At 46.3% G+C, this 19897-nt stretch overlaps 1 protein-coding gene across 2 annotated transcripts in view; it reads right to left on the minus strand.

Moving 5' to 3' along the window:
• Positions 1-18445, minus strand: part of LOC137528741 (class I histocompatibility antigen, Non-RT1.A alpha-1 chain-like) — a 177204-nt gene extending 158759 nt beyond the window's left edge. Inside the window, exon 1 of one of the 2 annotated variants that reach the window (XM_068250266.1) lies at positions 18305-18445. In XM_068250266.1, coding sequence (XP_068106367.1) covers positions 18305-18359 — 55 coding nt within the window. In that variant the 5' untranslated portion in view covers positions 18360-18445. Of the gene's footprint in view, positions 1-10501; positions 10629-18304 lie in introns of those variants that run through there. The other variant, XM_068250268.1, reaches the window with a different exon arrangement.
• Positions 18446-19897: the final 1452 nt, after the last annotated feature.

Consider the following 19897-nt stretch of genomic DNA (forward strand, 5'->3'; position numbering starts at 1 on the left):
GCGGGCCGGCCCTGCTTATTATGCATCAACCAACCCCCCCCCCCCCCCCCCCCTCTTTCTCAGAAAGTGTCATTTTCCACTAACTTGTGAAAAAAAAAAAATCTATGAACTGTGTCTTCTTGACTACTGGTGTCACGCCTTATTCCAGCCCTGCTGCAGACACGACAACGTTTTCTTGGGGAACGGTGAGATGGGGTACCTGGAAAGACATACGGGTAGTGTCTTTCATGTAGCCGGCTAACTACAGTTTGGGGTTGGGCTACGGCTCCTTCTGGATACAGGAGTTCCGAAACGATTTCTTCCTGAAATTTAAGAAGGATCCTTTAGTTCTCACAGCCATACTGTAGAGTACAAAACTGTTGTACATTTCCAACTGAATCAAATAAACACTTTCTTATACCAGCGTCTGGTTCTGCGGGAAACCAAATAGGGAGCCAACATCTGGTCATTGAAGTCCACCCCTCCCATGTTAAGGTTATATTCGTGGAAGGCGAAGCGTTTTTCAACAACCTCAGTTGCTCGTTGAATTTGGACTGTCGTGTCTGCATGAATGGTGGACTGAAGGTAAACGTCCCTCTTGTCCTTTCATTTCACTGCGAGCAGGTTTTCATTACACAAGGCAGCCCTCTCCCCCCGTGCAAGTCGGGTACTAGTGAGCGACTAGGCCGCACGGCGCCACAGCAGCGAATTCCGACTATATGTAAATGCTGATAGAGGGCCAGGCTTGTGTAGTAATTGTCCACGTAAAGATGGTACCCCTTCTGCAACAAGGGTGACCACAAGTCCCAAACAATCTTGCCACTGCTCCCCAGGTAGTCAGGGCATCCGACCAGCTCCAATTTTGAGTATTTTCCCTCATAGACCCTAAAATGATATGTATAGCCTGTGGCCCTGTCACAGAGCTTATACAGCTTGACCCCATACCGGGCGTGCTTGCTTGGGATGTACAGCTTAATACGCCCCGGTAAAATGTACAAGGGACTCGTCTATGCAGATGTTCTGTTCAAGGGTGTAAGTATCTGCAAATTTGGATGACAGGTGGTCTATGAGGGGCCGAATTTTGTGGAGCCGGTCATAGTCAGGGTGGTCACTTTTATGACAGGTTGTATTGTCATTGAAGTGCAGGAAGCGCAGGATGTCCTCAAAACGTGCCCTGGACATGGCAGCAGAGTACATGGGCATGTGATGTATTGGGTGCGTAGACCAATAGGACCGCAATACATTTTTTTTAGTGAGACCCATGTTGAGGAGAAGGCCCAAAAAGATTTTAAATTCGGTAACTGTGACTGGTTTCCACCAAAACAGCTGGGCATGGAAGCTGCTCAGAATGGCGGTGATAAATTGTGTGGACTTACGGTTGGTCTCCACCACGACTAAGTCGTAGAGATCCTCGGTGAAGATCAGATGAAAAGCGTCTAGGGCCTTTCCTAGATCATCTGTCTCCACCTGGACTCCAGACTGGGCAGTGAAAGGGGGCAATATGGGTGCGGCGGAACAAGGTGGTTGCCAATCGGGATTTGCCAGCACCTCTGGGAGTGTAGGGGTTCTACGGCCCATGTTCCTGGTGGCTGCGACCGGGGTCTTACTGCACGTGCCACAGAACCAGTTTCAACTGCCATGCTGGTGCTCACCACTTCACCAGGGTCTACAGTAGTACTGGTTCCAAGTCCAGGATGTGCTGCACTGCTGGTGCATGCCTCACCATGAAAACCTGGATCAGCGCTAGCACCACTCTGCTGCCCTTGAGGTTGATCCTGTGCCACCTGCGGTCCACTGACATGGGGTCGGGTACGCCTGGCGCTAGCAGGGACCCCAACCTCGTCATCATCGCTATCGGTCAGAGAGCAACTGCTATCTACAGGTTCGTATTCTGAGCCAGATGATTCGTCGGATGAGAAGTCCCAATCACTCTCACCCGACTCGGCCAGAATCATGTAGGCCTCTGCAGCAGAATACCCCTTTCTTGCCATTTTGGGATGCTAAATTTAGGGGGTATTCCTCTGAGACTACCCAGGAAAGAGAGCACCTACCTAGCAAAACGGAGTGCTTGTGAACTAAAAAGCTGCGGCCGCTCAGTTTTGATTAAAAAAAATCAAAACTGATCTTTAAAGCACCGCAGCTATTGTGTTGTGTTTTTTGCAGTGATCAGAAAAAAACAATTTCTGTCACTGCGGTGGGGCGGGCTGAACGCAAGTGCGGCCGAACGATCAGGCCTGATCAGGCAAACATTGCGTTTTTAGCGGAGCCTACTCTAAGGTGACCCTAACATACTTATATAGATCTGACTGCGATCAGTACTGATCACTTACAGATACAATATAGTGACAATGCTGATTAGCGACAGTGATGATGCTAATCAGCGACTAATTAGTGACTGCGGTGTAGTGGACTGGGCGCTAACTACCTAACAAAGGGGCCTAGCTAACTCACTGGCCTGTTTTTAGATCACTAAGATAGTGACGAGGGGGGGGGGGGTGATCAGATACAATCTAAGGCAATCAGATAGCAATTGAAAACAATCAAATGCAATCAGAAGCAATCAAATGCAATCGAATGCAATTACAAACAGACAGAGGTCAATCAGAGCCAATCAAGAGGCCGATGAGATACCAGTCAGAGTGAAAACAGGCAATCGGATGTCAATCACAGTGTAGCTGATAGATGCCAACCAATGTAAACAGCAATTAAAATCACAGGGAACTCAGAGATGATCAAAGGCCAATCACAATGCAATCAATCAGATGCCAAAAAACAGTGCACAGGCAATAGATGTCACTCACATGTCACTCAGATCTCACTCAGACCTCGATCAGAGCTAATTGCAGGCGACCAGATGTCAATTAGACCTCAGTCAGACGCCTGTCAGGGCAATGAGGGGGGTAGTGAGGGGTGATCATCGGCGATCAGGGGGGAGCAGGAGCACGATCAGTGTGCAGGCTTACAGTACAGGGCTGCCGTCCTCTCTGGTGGTCGTCCGGGAACGCTGTGGCCACCAGAGGAGGAGGCAGCCAGTATAATACACATTGTTTACATTACAACGTGTATTATACAGTTGGATAGGTCAGTTTGAAAGATTGCAGCCCGTCGGCACTGCTAATTGGCCGGCGGGCTGATGACGGAGGGGGGCCGCAAAGCATGCCGGGCGATGCGCGCGGATGTGATCGCTGGCAAAACAGCGCTCCAGGACCTGATGCCAATTGGCGTGGGGTGGTCTTTAAGTAGTTAACAATTACATCAGCTGCTGTGAAAAAACGCATGTGTTTTCCTGTATAGAAACACTTGGGGCCTGATTCACAAAGCGGTGCAAAGTGTTTGCACGCCAGTGAAAAGCCCTTTATCACGCCTAAACTCAGTTTAGGCATGATAAGAAGAAACTCGCGCGATGCGCCCATTAAACCCTATGGGCGCTGCGCGCGGAGTTGCGTGATTGCGCGCGCAAAACTTTGCGCGCGATAAAGAGCACAAAGCGGTGCTAACTCAGCCGTGCAAAGGTTATCACGCCTAAAGTCTTTTAGGCGTGATAACTGAGTTATCACCGCTTTGTGAATCAGGCCCTTGGTGTGCAGAAAAAGTACGCAGAAAAATGCAAGCAGAAAACTGAAAGAAAAGTGTATTCCCTGCCTCTGAGTTTTGTTTGTGATGTTCACAGTTGGCTCCTGTCATTGCTGAACTTGGCCTTAATTTTAATCACTGTAATTGGGCAAAAATATCTAAGGCTAGGTGCACACTTAGCAGAAATGCAAGCGTTGCAGAAAAATGGGCCGCATAAAAAAATTCATATACAAAACGCATATGCATTTTTAAAAATGCTGGTTTTGTTGCATAATATTCAAAAACGCATCAAAAACGCACATGATAAAAGTCAATGGGAATGCAATGGTATGCCTTTTTCATGTGTTTTCCATGCGTTTTTATATGCGTTTTGTTTTGGGTTTTTTAAATGATTTTGTGATGTATTTCCACTTCCTGTTGTCTTCCTAGTGATTTGCATAAAACTCAATGTAAAAATGCATTGAAAACGCATACAAATGCATATGCATTTTGTACATGCGAACTGCAAACCCATTCAACTGCATGCAAAATGCTTGAAAAACGCATCTGTGGTAGAAAAAACGATAACGCAAATGAACCAAAAACGCACACAAAATAAAATATGCACATGACATATAACGCAGCCTTTCATGTTCTGTTATGTGTGCACCTACCCTACAGCTGGCTATTCACACATAGATTTTGAACACTGATTGAATCTTCCAGTAATCTATTGCTCATATATATCCAATCGATTGGCTTTCAAGGGATATTGTGCTATTTATCAATCTCTGTGGGATGGGACAGGACAGGAGCAGTGTGGGATTGATGGTCCATAACTTTGCCCTGCATCAAGCAGTACAGCGCTGGCAGTTTGATTGAAGCTTGATGGAGTTCTGCTGAAGCCTATCAGAATTAAACTTGCTGTGATAGAGGTCGATCACTATCCAATTGAATTCTAATAGAATAATGATCAGTCGGCTAGACATATTGGGGCATTAATGACCTGTGTATGACTAGTGGGAATAGAGAGCAAAACTGTCAAATTTGATCTTGCAGTGAATCCATTCCTCACAACCCAAATGCCTGGTACACACCATGCAATTTCCTGTCAAATAGATAGGTCAAATAGATTATTTCTGATCCAATCGTGATCCGATTGTTTAACTGACATTCATCTGCAGATCAGACAATCATCTGCAGATCTGAAAATCCATCCTGGTGGATCTGATCTGCAGATGAATGTCAGTTAAACAAGGTGTGTATAATGATCTGCAGATATCATAGACTATAAATGCAATTTCCAGAAACGGATCTTTTGCAGGAACAGATCTTTTGCAGGAACAGATCTTTTGAAAGTCTACAGCATGTTTGTGTGCAGCATCTTGCAAAGATTTCTGTCTGATGGGGAGTTCAGCTCCATAGAATAGACTGTGTAGGTATGGCTCTCATAATTACTGTGGCCTAAGGGCCCATTTCCACTATCGCGAATTCGCATACGTTTTTCGCATGCAAATTCGCATAGCAATACAAGTGAATGGGACTGTTTCCACTTGTCGAATTCGCATGAAAATTCGCATAGAAACAATGGAAAAGCACACCAGCACTGCCATGGTTAAATTCGCATACATCGTCATCCATGCGAATTTTCATGCGAATTCGCACGAAAATTCGCATAGACCCGCATACGAAATTCGCATCCGCATGCAAATTTTTACCGCGGCGATTCGCACCGCACAAGTGGAAATGCAGCCTAAGGGGTACTGTTCTTAGCTGGTTTCAGACCTTCCTATCTGGCAGGACACAGCAAGTATGTCTGGGCACACACTACTCTAATCCAGTGCCACTTCCCTATGGAGTTCCACAGGGTTCTGTACTATCACCATTACTCTTTTCAGTCTACATGCTCCCACTGGGCAAAATAATCCAGAACTATGGCCTAGGATACCATTGTTATGCAGATGACACACAACTGTATCTGTCCTTCAAGCCTGGCACCCAAGACCCATCAGCATCCATAAGGGCTGGAAAGCACAGGAGCGCTTTTGGCAGCGTTTTGGCAGCACTGCGATATGCTAGCAGTTTGCCAAAACGCTGGGCTAATGTTAATGGATGGGGCAACTTCCACAGGAGCGTTTGCGTTTCTCAGAAACGCAAACGCAGGACATGCAGCATTTTGGGAGCGTTAGCGCTTCAATGTAAAGTATTGAACCGCTAGCGGAAACGCTCAGCAAAACCTAAACTGAGCGGTTTTGCTAGCGTTTTGCGGTTCAGCACACTGTAACAAAATGAAAAATAATTCACAGGACCAATCAGGATAAAAACGCAAAACGCAAAACGTTAGGCACCCGCTGGGGGAAAAAATACAATGTTGCAAAACACGACCAAAAACGCGCATGAATCCGCTTGCAAACCGCTCAGACAAAACGCTAGCGGTTGCGTTTTGCGTTTGCGGTTTTCAGTGGGTTCCAGGCCTAAATGCGTGTCTAGTGGATTTACAAAATTGGATGAACACCAGCTGGCTGAGGCTGAACTCTGACAAAACAGAGGTGTTGGTGGTAGGTGGTCCACACATGATGGATAAAGTACAAAACCCTCACCACCTCAAACTAGCAATTGGGGGAGATACTGTACAGTATAAAGACTCTGTGCGAAACCTTGGGGTGATCCTGGATGGAAATCTAAAACTCAGACAGCAGGTATCAGCTGTCCTCAAGTCTTCCTTCTTCCATCTAAGGGCTCGTTTCCACTAGCCCTGAGCGGGTGGGCGGGATCGCAGGCGAATCCCATGAGCCGTGCCATGCACGGCTATGGGATTCGCAGCCTCCGTCGCAAATTCTGCGGGGGGTTCCGGCCGAATCGCTCCCGCAAGCGATTCGGCCGCGGCGCCGATATACCCTATTGCAGAGTTTCCCTGTGCGATTCATGTGCGGGGAAACTCTGCGGAATCGCGGCGGAAACCGCGATAGTGGAAACGGAACCTCAGATATATAGCGAAAATCAAACACCTTATCCCAGCTGAAGACTTATCTGCCCTGGTTCATGCATTTGTATCCTCCCGCCTCTACTGCAACGCCCTGTTCATCAGATCTACAGATAAGGTTCTACGCCCCTTACAGCTAGTACAGAATGCTGCAGCCAGACTCCTAGCCAATGCCCCCCGCAGCTCACACATCACCCCAGTACTGCAATGCCCCCCGCAGCTCACACAGCACCCCAGTACTGCAATGCCCCCCGCAGCTCACACAGCACCCCAGTACTGCAATGCCCCCCGCAGCTCACACATCACCCCAGTACTGCAATGCCCCCCGCAGCTCACACAGCACCCCAGTACTGCAATGCCCCCCGCAGCTCACACATCACCCCAGTACTGCAATGCCCCCCGCAGCTCACACAGCACCCCAGTACTGCAATGCCCCCCGCAGCTCAAACAGCACCCCAGTACTGCAATGCCTCCCACAGCTCACACATCACCCCAGTACTGCAATGCCTCCCACAGCTCACACATCTCCAGTACTGCAAACTCTTCACTGGTTGCCAGTAAAATGGAGAATCAATTTTAAGATCTGCCTGCTGACATTCAAGGCTCTACACCACATGGGACCCAAATACATAGCGGATCTATTGGAACTTTATGCCCCTCCACGCACCCTCCGCTCTGCCAACAAGATGAAGCTGGTTATTCCCAGGATACACTTAACATTAGGTGCTCGTGCCTTTACCTATGCAGCCCCTACTCTATGGAACTCACTTACACAATCAGTACGAGAGGCTCCTTCTCTGGACAGCTTTAAAAAAAAAGGCTAAATCTCACCTTTTTTCCCTAGCCTTTGAGACTGCATAATGCAGGGTCACAGTGCTTTGAGTCCCCAGGGAGAAAAGCGCTTTATAAATATTATTGTTATTGTTATACTACATGGAAGGGGGTAAGATTGGTCTATCTTTCATTTTCCAAAGACTATGGTATGTGTGTGTGTGTGTGCGTGCGTGTGCGTGTGTGTTGGTGGTGGTTGTGGGTAAATTTATTGCTCTACTTGGGGCCCTGCATGGTTTTAATCCGGCTCTGCCTTAATAGTATAAAACCGTACAATTTGTATTGATCACATAGCGTTTTTTGTGTGGGGTGGGCCCCGGGGTGGGCCCTCCCCTGTATGTTGTGCACCCCCTGTATGTTGTGCACTGGCTGGTTCTATTGCTTTGTAGCAAGTATGAGTGGCAGATAGAGGTGCTCATGCTCCCTACACAGCCATAGCAGTTAAAGCACCTGTTTTTTCACTGACCTGAGGAAGCAGCACATGCAAAACATGTTGTCAATTTTAGGTACTCAAGTAAAAGACCTTTTTTTCAATGGACTGGTCCAAATTCTTCAAGAGAGGTAAGATTACCTCTCTGTTTATAAGATCAATAGCTTATCAGCCCATCTTTTATGCATTGGGCGCCTCCACCCATTTTTATTGTACAGCACTGTATTATATATCCACACTCCACAAATCCACTGTGTAATCTGACACTATGACAACTACAACTAACCAGTCACCATAAATAATACACAGCGACCATCACTGCAACACATCACTCTCTGTTCACCAGACAGGGCATTTTCACTAGGACATAATACATCACTGATCCCCATCTCCTCAGAGGGAATTCTTACTCCCCCAGAATAACAAGGCCTATGTCCTACATGCTGCATTCCTCCTTGGGTTCTGAGCAGCAAGAGAAAATCATAAGATGCAATCGCAGGAGAATAGCACTGCATTATGCAGTATAAAAGGGCCCTTATGCACAGCAAGCCCTGCTTTGGAGCATTGAATCGCAGTGGAGCTGATCCTCAGACAGAATATGGTAGGGATTAGATTTTGCGGTTCTATGAGGGAGAGGCCGTTCATTTTGGTGAACGCTCTTTCCCTTGCTGTGCCTGACCTGGGTGCCGCCATATAGTGTTATTAATGTCTATGGCCGTGCAGCACTGTAATTCAGGTGTCTGTGATTGCCGGACCCCAAATGACTTCTCCTTCCGAGTTGCCTGGTATTGTAGCAGCCAGGGCTGTGGAGTCGGAGTCGTGGAGTCGGAGTCGTGGAGTCGGGCAATTTTGGGTGCCTGGAGTCGGAGTCGGGGAAAAATGCACCGACTCCGACTCCTAATGAATTTGTAACTGTAATTAAAATAGAAAATATGATAAAATGTTCTATTTCTCAGATAAAAGTCATTAAAAATAATGTATATATACAGTATATATACAGTAATAGCTGTGCTTAGTCTACAAAAATGAAATAAACCAATCAAAATTAGTTACTTGTGCTGCTTCAATAAAGCAGTCCCCGTATTTTTAAAGTCAGATATACATATCTGATTGTGACTGTATATATGAAGTGTACACAGGAATCTCTTTTATACACTAAATAACATCTATGCTGTAAGTATAAAGCCTGATGAGACGGATGAAAAGTAAAGTTTTATACATACCTGGGGCTTTCCTCCAGCCCCCTTCAGGCTAATCAGTCTTCCACCACCCGGATCTTCTGCTATGAGTCCTGGTAATTCAGCCAGTCAGCGCTGTCCGGCCGCATGCCGCTCCCACAGCCAGGAACATTCTGTACCTGCGCAATAGTGCTGCACAGGTGTAGTATGCTCCTGGCGGCGGAGTGTGTGCATGCGCACTACGCCTGACTGGCTCAAGTACCTGGACTCATAGCAGAAGATCCAGGTGGTGGAGGAGGACAACGAGGGACTGATTATCCTGAAGGCAGCTGGAGGAAGCCCCAGGTATGTATAAAACTTTAATTTCATCTGTCTCAGGTTTACTTTGTTACACAGTAGTACTATACTCTACATATGCACTCCCCACATAGCTGCAGGGAATCCACTGAGAATGCTGTGCACATTGAACACAGAGGTGTTGTCTGTTTACAATCTCCTCATTCCCCTGCAGAGTACCTGCACATCATTCTTACATGTACCCACACTTACATTGCCTAGGGCCTGATAGATGTTCTTTGTTCCGGTTTGTACCTTTTACAAGTACTCTTACCAAGGACTAGTTTTAGTCTAAAGGGAATAAATATAGTAGTCTACATATCCTTCTCACTTCAGTTGTCTTGTAAAATTCCTAAGCTTTGGCAGTTAAGAGACGAATTTAATGTTACATACTTTTAATCAACAAAATTGTAATATGCAAATTAGAGGAGTCGGAGTCGTGGAGTCGGAGTCGGTGGAATCCTAAACTGAGGAGTCGGAGTCGGAGTCGGTGGATTTTTGGACCGACTCCACAGCCCTGGTAGCAGCAGCAGCAACCTGTGCCAAAGTGACCGGGTGGCAAAAGGCCATATACACCTCTCAGGGACAGGCAGTGACATATACACCTCTCAGGGACAGGCAGTGACATATACACCTCTGAGGGACAGGCAGTGACATAACCATAAAAACTAAAAAACTGCAAGAGATGTCAGCACTATATACATACACAATAACAATATACATGGATGGCATTATTACCTGGGGATAAACGTATATAGATAGTACATTGAAAACACCCAGCAATGTCCGTCATCCATCACCAGGCTGCAGTATGTCAGCCCTTCCTGCGCTCCAAGGGCTTGATTCACAATAGCATGCTAACAGTAGGCCTGTGCAAAACTGCTTTGCACGTGATATCATGCACATAAAGCTTTACACGCATAAACTAATGACTTCACGTGAAATTATTAGTATCGAGTGCAAACCAGCTTAGCACGGGCGTGGTAAGTATACACTCTAATAGGTTAGCACGCGAAGCGCTGTAGTTATAACGTGTAAAGCGCACTTATTGCGCGTACGCACGATAAAAGTTAACACGTGAGCGCTAAAAACTTTGCACGTGCAAAACTTTTAGGCGTCATAACTCAGTTATCACTGTTTTGTGAATCAAGCCCCATGTCTGCTGTTATCAGATAATAACACATCAGTGACCCCCCCCCCCCCCATACTCACCACAATACACCCCTGACACCCCCAGAACAAGCAGCAGGAGGAGGGGAAACATCTTCACCACCAGGCTGTGATATGTGGGGGGAGAACAGGATAAACACCCTCCAAACTTCAGCAAGGGAAGGTGAAAGTGAAACAAAGTTACACAGTGAGTCAGTAATTCTGTACACAGGAGTCAGTTCTCTGCTCTGATTGGCTGCTGCCTAGTCTCTGTCCAATAGGAAAATAAATACTGTGCTATCACCAGTTGCCAGGCAGAGAGTGGCTGGAATAGGTTGCAACTGTTACCAGAATAGCTAGAAGGCCGACTTCTGTATAGAAAATATTCTAAATATTCCCTCTTTGCTCTGATTTAAAGCGGAATATAACCCAGCACTTTGCTCTAAAACATTATTTACCGCATATTATATGCAACCAGCATTTTTTTTTTACTAGACCAGCATTGGAAGGGTTACACACAGAGCTTTAGGCCCCGTTCACACTGCACGCGTTTCCAGCCGCGTTTTGGAAATGGAGGCCGACAAGCACGACATCAGACAGTGCATAGAGTGCTCTAAAACGCAACGCACACAAACGCGGATGGCGTGCGTTCGCACGCATGGCCATCCGCGTTTGTGATGTGAACGGGGCCTTAAAGTTCCGTGGAGAGAAATGCAGAGCATCCGAAGTTTAGATAGATACATTTAAGTAAACACAATGTAACAAGTGTGGAATGTGACTCACTCTCTCTCTGTGTCCGGGAGCTCCAGCACACTCAGAGTGTGTGTCACATTCCACACTTGTTAAATTGTGTTTACTTAAATGTATCTATCTAAACGGCTGCGTCTGCATTTCTCTCCATTAAAGCTCTGTGTGTAACCCTCCCAATGCTGGTCTACTAAAAAAAAAATGCTGGTTGCATATAATATGCTGTAAATAATGTTTTAGAGCAAAGTTGAAATGCAGGATTATATTCCGCTTTAATCTTTGAGGCTCGGCAGAACATGGCTCTGTGACAAGCTAACGGAGAGACAATGTTCGACTGAATTGGAAGGAGGAGGAGGAGCCTCATTTTAAAGAAAACCTGTAATGAAAAAACCTCCCCTGGGGGGTACTCATCTTGAGTGGGGGAAGCCTCCGGATCCTATTGAGGCTCCCCCCGTCCTCCTCGGTCCCACGGCGGCAGCTCCCCGAACAGCGAGGATGTAAATATTTCCCTTCCCGGCTTCAGCGCAGGTGCAGTATCGGCTCTCCGCTCGGAGATAGGTGGAGATAGCCAATTGCTGTCAGCCCCCTCTACTGCGCAGACGTAAGTCTCCTGTGCCTGCGCAGTAGATTGGACCCGACGGAGATCGGCTATTTTCGCCTATCTCTGTGCGGAGAGCTGCAACAGCGCCCCGCTGGAGCTGGGAAGGCAAATAAGTCAGCGCTTATCAGCACTTGTCAGGCTTGTCAAGGGAGGATTGCGGGAGACTTCGGGGGAGCCAGCGCTGGACTGCCTGCAGCTACAGCGGAGGGGGAAGTCTCATTGGGACCCTGAGGCTTCCCCCTCCCGAGGTGAGTAACCCCAGGGGAACTTTTTTTTGTTACAGGTTCTCTTTAAAGGTAAAACAAGGCTGTCACTTTCAACCACAAGTTGCAGGACTCAGCCACCACTGGCAGTCGTCTGTGGACTAATCTGATGGTTACCATACACATATAAACTCCTGCGGTGCAAAAAGATCTGTTCCTGTCTATGGCAGTTACAACAATTTCATACACTGACAGCAAACTGCACACAATGAGGCTGGTGGTCACATACTCTAGATCAGCCTTGGGCTTCAGATCTGACAAATGTGAACAGCACACACACACGCTGCAATCTCACACGGGTAGCAATGAAACAACTGGTTATACAATACCGCCGCTGTCACAATACTCAGCAGTCTCTCTAGGAAATGCAAATTTTCTGCATAGTACACAGAAGACTAACTTATTAAAGAAAATCTGTAATGAAAAAAACTTCCCCTGGGGGGTACTCACCTCGGGTGGGGGAAGCCTCCGGATCCTAATGAGGCTTCCCCCATCCTCCTCGGTCCCACGGCGGCGGAGAAAATCCTCCCGGAGCGGCGGGGATGTAAATATTTACCTCCGTGGCTCCAGCACAGGCGCAGTATCGCTCTTCCCACGGAGATAGGCGAAAATAGCCGATCTCCGTCGGCCCACTCTACTGCGTAGGTGCAAGTCTCCAGCGTCTGCGCAGTAGAGTGGGCCCGACGGAGATCGGCTATTTTTGCCTATCTCCGTCAGAAGAACCGCAACAGCGCCCCCGCTGGAGCCGGAAAAGGTAAATATTGCACAAGCTGTCGGATTTGTCGGCTGTGCGTTCCGTGGGCTGCAGCGGGACCGCTGTGGGACGGAGGAGGACGGGGGAAGCCTCGATAGGGTCCAGAGGCTTCCCCCACCTGAGGTGAGTATCCCCCGGGGGAACTTTTTTTCAGTACAGGTTTTCTTTAAATATTGTAAATATTTAATATTCTGTTTCTTATTAAAAAAATGAAAAGAGAAATAAAACATCACATTTCTGGCATGGAATGGCATGTTAGCTTATCAGAAAACAGGGTGATCCTTGCTAAGAAAAGCATCCTTCTGAGGAATCACATGAAGGCCTGGAACCCACCTGCAGTGCTTTGGCCAGAGTTTTGTACAGTGTTTGCATTTTGAAAAACTCTCCAGGGCCCATTTCCACTATCGCGAATTCGCATGCGTTTTTCGCATGCAAATTCGCATAGCAATACAAGTGAATGGGACTGTTTCCTCTTGTCAGGATTCCTTTGCGTTTTTCTTTGCAGAAAAAAATTTGCATGGCAGAGCCATCAGAATTCGCATACCGCTATGCGAATCGCATACAAGGTATTTAATAGGAAATTCGCATGAGGTTTGTGTATGCAAATTTTCATGCGAATTTGTATGCAAATTCACATAGAAACAATGGAAAAGCACACCAGCACTGTCATGGTTAAATTCGCATACATCGTCATCCATGCGAATTCGCATGAAAATTCGCATGCAAATTTTTACCGCGGCGATTCGCACAGCACAAGTGGAAATGCAGCCTCACTCATTCACTTGAATCAGAATCCCGGCCAAAAATGCTACAATGGTTTCCAGGCCTGGCTGGATCTGAGAGCTGATCTTATAGCATAGAATGTACAAGGCTCCTCACTCTCTTGAGGAAATAATACAATTCCCTCCTGCTAGCCTATAAAAGGGGTGACACTCTCTGTGGGAACACCAAGGCCCCATCTCATGTATATCCACACATGTAAGACAGGTTTTTAATTATCAGCTGTCCAAATACACACCAGATTTAGGTTGTGTTCCCACTTGTGCCAGACCACACGTGGCCAGTGGAAGCCAATGGTCCGCGTTGGTCCGGCTGTAGTCAGGGGCAGATGCGTTACCCCCATAGACTATATAGGGAACTCATCCGCCTGCCCGGGATTATCGCGGACTGCACAGAAGTGCTGCCTGCTTACTGCAAGTAATCCCGCTGATCCGTTGCAGCGTGACAAGTGTGAATGCTCCTATTTATAAAAATCATACCTCCCAACTTTTTGAGATGAGAAAGAGGGACACTTAAGCCATGCCCCTGCCACACCCCCTGATCACGCCCCCGTCACATCGCTAGTCACGCATACAAGAAAGATTTCATAAGAAAAATATGTTGTTTTATAATTCAAACCACACTGGTCCTTTCTATCCTGGTTCATTTTCCTTCATTTTAACATTTTAAAATTAGTAATATATCAATTTAAAGGATGGGAATAAAGTTTAGAGTCAACCAAACACATTTTTTAGTAGAGAAATATCCTGAAAGTCCTGAAAGAGAGACAACTGAGGAGGAAAGAGGGACAGAGGGACAGGGCTTCCAAAGAGGGACTGTCCCTCCAAAAGAGGGACAGTTGGGAGCTATGAAAAATGGAGCTGATCAGTGTCCGTTTTAGTGATGAGTGGCCGTGCTGTGTAGCCGCCATTGCAGCTTTAAATAGAAAAGTCCAACCTGATATAGATGTGTATTTAAAGCTGCAATGGCGGCTACACAGCACGGTTATCTACCTCACCTTTCAAAGCGGAGTGACGACCGCGGAGCATGTGGGCTATGTCCTGAGGGGATACTTCCGTCTTTCCATGCCAGTCTGCCTGCCTGCCTTTCTTTTCATACCCGGCTAAGTATCTTTTACTTATTCACTTCTTTGCAGATCCTAATAGGCTGCTTCCACTTGGTCATTAGTGACTCTGACAGTATTTAAACTGCACTTTTAGTCTGATAGGTTGCACAGTTATTGCATATGTTGAATGATTGTTTGTTTGTGTAGCACTAGATGCACTTTCATGGTTCCAATTTTTTGCACTTTATAATTCTTACTGAACCCGGGTTCATCCACGAGGGGGCTCATTCTCTGAGCCTCCAGTGGTTACAGGTTATACATCCACTGAGATTGAACATAATAGATTATTATATCTAGCAGGCCCATTATGTTGAATATGGCTGGAAATACAATATTATGCTGTTTTTAGATGGTTTTTAAATTTTTGTGTATCATTGATATGTGTTTGCAAAGCTTGTAATAAAAATAATTTTTTTTGATTGATACATATGGTCTGCAGTGGTGCTGTGTATAGGGGTATCTTTTCTTTTTAGTACTAAGCACAGTTATAGAACATTAAAAATCTCTGGGCGCCGTTTGTAAAATGTTAATAATATCTGGCGCCCTTTTTTCCTGTTCGGCGCCAATTAAACGATATTTATTATTGGAGTGAATGGCGGCGCCCTTTTTGTTGGCGCTTTTTTTTCCTGTTACCGCCACTGACCACCATTTTTACCATCTCATCATACACAGTTTCCCTTCACCTATTGTACTATTCCTTAAAGGAGTCATCAGGGGATCTTTAAGAAAATGAGTGCTACTTGCCGGGGGCTTCCTCCAGCTCCAAGCTCCCAGGACGTCCCTCGCCGCAACTCTGCCCGCAGCTGTTTGCCGCAGCTCCATCCCAGTCCCCGGCGATGACGTCAGAGCGACCTCCAGGTCGCGCTGTACTGCGCCTGCGCAAGCGGCGCTGTCAATCACCGCCACGTGGGCCGGAGCGGACTGCGCAGGGGCAGTAGTAGTTTCTGCCTCAATGAAAAGTACTGCGCCTGCGCAGTCCGCTCCGGCCCACGTGTCGGTGATTGACAGCGCCACTCGCGCAGGCGCAGTACAGCGCGACCTGGAGGTTGCTCTGACGTCATCGCCGGGGACTGGGATGGACCTGCGGCAAACGGCTGCAGACAGAGCTGCGGCGAGGGACGTCCTGGGAGCTTGAAGCTGGAGGAAGCCCCCGGGAAGTACCAGTTATTTTCTTAAATATTCCCTGATGACTCCTTTAAAGAGAACCCAAGGCAGATTTCCTAAATCTTAATAGGACACAGAGGCATGTTTTCTGCACAATGACATGCCTCTGTGTCCTTCTGGTGCCGCTGCCAGTCCAACCCCCCCCCCCCTGAAAAATAGCAACAGACTAGCGACAATCTGATTGTCGCTAGCCTTCTATTTACCGTATATTCCGGCGTATAAGACGACCCCCCAACTTTTCCAGTTAAAATATAGAGTTTGGGATATACTCGTCGTATAAGACTACCCCTCTTCCAACGCACACCAAATTAAAATAAAAAAAATCATGTACTGGTGCTGTGTATGAACAGATACTGGTGCTGTACTGTATGTGTTACCCAGTATATAACAGTATATAGTCAATTGACTTGTTGCATTGGTCAACTCTCCTTAAGTAGACTGGTCAGCTCTCCTTGTCTACCTGTTTATAAGAGCAGTATGGAAGAATAGATTGTGCTCCCTCAGCAGGGAGATCTGAGATGCGGTAACAGGATAGGGCATATCACCCTCCATCAATGACACCCGGCATATAAGACGACCCCCAACTTTCCAGAAGATTTTCAAAGGTTAAAAAGTAGTCTTATACGCAGGAATATACAGTACCTTGTATTTGTCAATCACTGTGCGCCTCCCCCACCTCCTCTATTTCAGGGCGCACCCGCCTATGTCTCCCTCACACCCCGCCTCTCCATAAGCTTCCTCCAATCAGAAGCTAAGCCGTGACCCAGGAAGTACAGCTTATCACACTCAGGGCTGGTGCACACCACAAGAGCTTTTTAAGTGCTGCAGATTTTAAAGCTCTTGCTAATGCAATGCTATGGGGGATTTTTACAAAAACACATCACTCCATTGAGAACACACATATAGGATAACATTAGCAAGAGCTTTCAAAATCACAAAGCGCTTAGGGCTTGTTCACACTACAAGAGCTTTTCTGAGCACTTTGTGATTTTAAAAGCTCTTGCTAATGTTATCCTGGCTAGGTTCCTAGGGGTCAGTTGCATAGTTCACGCATTATAACGAGTGTGAACTGCAATGGAGACTGGCCATAGGCCCCCGGTTCACATCTGCAAAATGAGTCAAAAGGATCCGGTGAGCAGATCCGGTCTCCGCTACACCGGATCTGGATGGCTCAGTCCGTGGCTCGGTTCACATATGAAAATGGATCTGATCAATGATTGATCGGATCTGTTTTCACTCGGCAATACATACCTAATCTTCCGTAGCAGCCGGCGGTAGAGGCTTCCTCTTCTTCCGCGGTGACTACACAGCGCGTCATGTGACTAGTCACATGACGCATCATGTAGTCACATGACGCGGAAGAAGACGGAAGCCTCTACAGCCGGCTGCTACAGAAGATTAGGTATGTATAAACCCTCCCTCACCCACCCGCCCGGCTGCTGCACCCTCCCCTCACCCTCCCATTGCTAGATTCGCGTCGCCCATGCCCCCATCCCCCATGGAACGGTCCGTTTCTTCACTAGTGTGAAGAAATGTTCTGTTTCCCATTGCCCCAATGCTGCTGCATTTTTGTCCGGATTCGTTCCGCTAAGCAGAATGGTCCGGAAAATTAGGGACTGTAGCAATTTTTAGGTCCGGTGATCGGAATGTTCGGAACGTATCTGTACCAACGGACACGTGAATGGATCCATAGGTTAACATTGGATCCATTCACATCTGTTCCCTTTGTACAGTATACATTCCGGAAAAAAATGCTAATGTGAACCGGGCCTTAGACTTTAATACAAAACCTGCATGCAGCGAGTTAGAATAACAAGATCACTTACAATGCAGTACTGTGAACAGCCCCATAGAATTGCATGGGCAGTGAGCTGACAATGCAGAACTATTCTACAACACAACTGACCACTGTGAACAGGGCCTCAAAGAAAGAAAACAAACAACAAGTTTTGAATCAGGATGAATCTGAATCAGGAACAAAATAAAACCCAATAGAATAACTGGGCATTAGTAAAAACTAACGCCCAGTTATTCTATTGGGTAACAAGACTGGTAAACTGGTATCCGATCAGTATCTATTTAAAGTATGTTCACTCAGGTTACCCCTCTACTACATACATTTGGGGTAGGTGCCCATTATCGGTACAATCTTTTTAATCAGACGCAATCATACGATCAGATTTTTTTTTTTATCAACTCGTACAGGAAATCCCGAAGTATGTAGTGAAATGATTCTATGGTTGATTGGAATAGAGAATTTTGTTGATCGGAATGTTGGATTTTGCAATCATATCTAAAGAGAGAAAGTACCCTAATTAACCCATTCATGGGAACAATCGATAGATACCTTCTGATTACTTACAGAAGCTGTAGAGTGCTTTATAATAGGTCAGTGCTAGATAAACATACAGCTAGAGCAGTAAGTACACCATATATCTGACATTATACTCACCAGAGGAGACGCCCAGCACTGTCAGGGAGATCAGGGTGATCTGGAGCAGCCACATCTTCCCCCTCCTATGTATAACATACAGGAGACCCCCAACTATCAATGTACACCTCACTCTCTGCACTACTGACTCACTCTACTGTGGAGGAGGCGGAGACTCTGTGCACAGGACAGCATCTCTCCCTGCTCATTGGCTGATCTCACTCCTTATCCAATAGAAACATAACTTCATTCTCATCAGCAGTTGCCAAGGAGAAGAAGCCTGTAGAGGTTGCAGACTCCTCAGGTGATATATGCAGCCAGTGACAGGAAAACAAGCTGAGGGTTTGGGGGAATTCCAGATGCTGAGGAGACATCACTGAGGGGAATTCACTGGTGACATTAACTCAATAAGCAGAAAAACAAGCTAAATCTCCAGAATGAGGCTCTATAATGGGGCTGGCAAACATATGATCTACAATACTTTTTATAATGTAACATTAAAATATTTTGCCAAATTCATTTAAAGGAACACCTGTCTAAAAATTTGTAAAGTTTAAAATGTATGTGTTAAAAGGAGTGCATTTCTCCCACATTAAGAAGCAATATAAATTACTTTTCTCCCGAGCGCTGTAATAGCGCAGGTAGATTTGGACGCAGCCGGTGCCACCATAGACTGTAATAGGAAGTATGGCTACAGTCAGTGACTTCGGCGCCGTCAGAAGACGGAGCTGAAGTTGCTTTTAAAACACTGTAATTCGGCTTCCAGCAACTATCCACATGGACCTAGAGGTGGAATAGTAAATAACGCCGCCTGGAACTTGAGCAGTAGTAGGATAAGCCATATACCGGCTGTATCCTCTGCCCAAGTCTCCCGGCGGCCAGTTCATATGTATGTTTTCGCCTATGTTCCTGACGTTTACAGTAGGTGTTGAAAATCTGTAGGTTTTGAACTAGTCCATCTCATTGTGGGGGATTCTTAGAGTTTTCTTTGTTTTTAAAAGCAGTTGCCTGTGTTCTGAAACATACCTGAAGAAGAAACAAGGTTTCAAAAGCTTGCAGAGAAATCTTATATGGTTAGTCATTAAAGGGTCGCCTAAACAACTTTTGTTGTTATGTCTTCAGAGTTTCAAAAGCACTAATTAAATGGCAGTTGCTCAGTCTATCTGCCAAACTGTGCCAGATATCCATTTATCAAGGCATAAACTGAATGGTAACAGTAAACCAGAGTACGCTCCAAGCTTATAAGCATTGTGAGCCAGATCAACAATTGTGCAGTGTGCGGACCTCTTGGATTATGTTTTTTTTCTTCACGTTTCCATTAACCATTTCATGCCATAGGCTGAAGAGTATAAATTTACATGCCCTTAAAGGAAATCTTTAGTCAGTTTTTTAACAATAGAAACTGCTTCCATAAGCATGTCGCTTTAATGCAGATATACCTCATGATGTAATCATTTTCGTTCTGCCGCCGCCGGTGTCTCCTGATCAGTGACCGGAGTTTTTCATCAATTAAGTTGAAAAATTGCAGGCAGGCAGAGGCCAAGCACTTTCGTCTGTTTCCGCCCACTCTGTTACTCGTCATTGCTTACAGCCAGCCCCCATGTGGGCACACTG

This window comes from Hyperolius riggenbachi, chromosome 8, assembly GCF_040937935.1.
Source record: "Hyperolius riggenbachi isolate aHypRig1 chromosome 8, aHypRig1.pri, whole genome shotgun sequence".
Classification (NCBI taxonomy): domain Eukaryota; kingdom Metazoa; phylum Chordata; class Amphibia; order Anura; family Hyperoliidae; genus Hyperolius; species Hyperolius riggenbachi.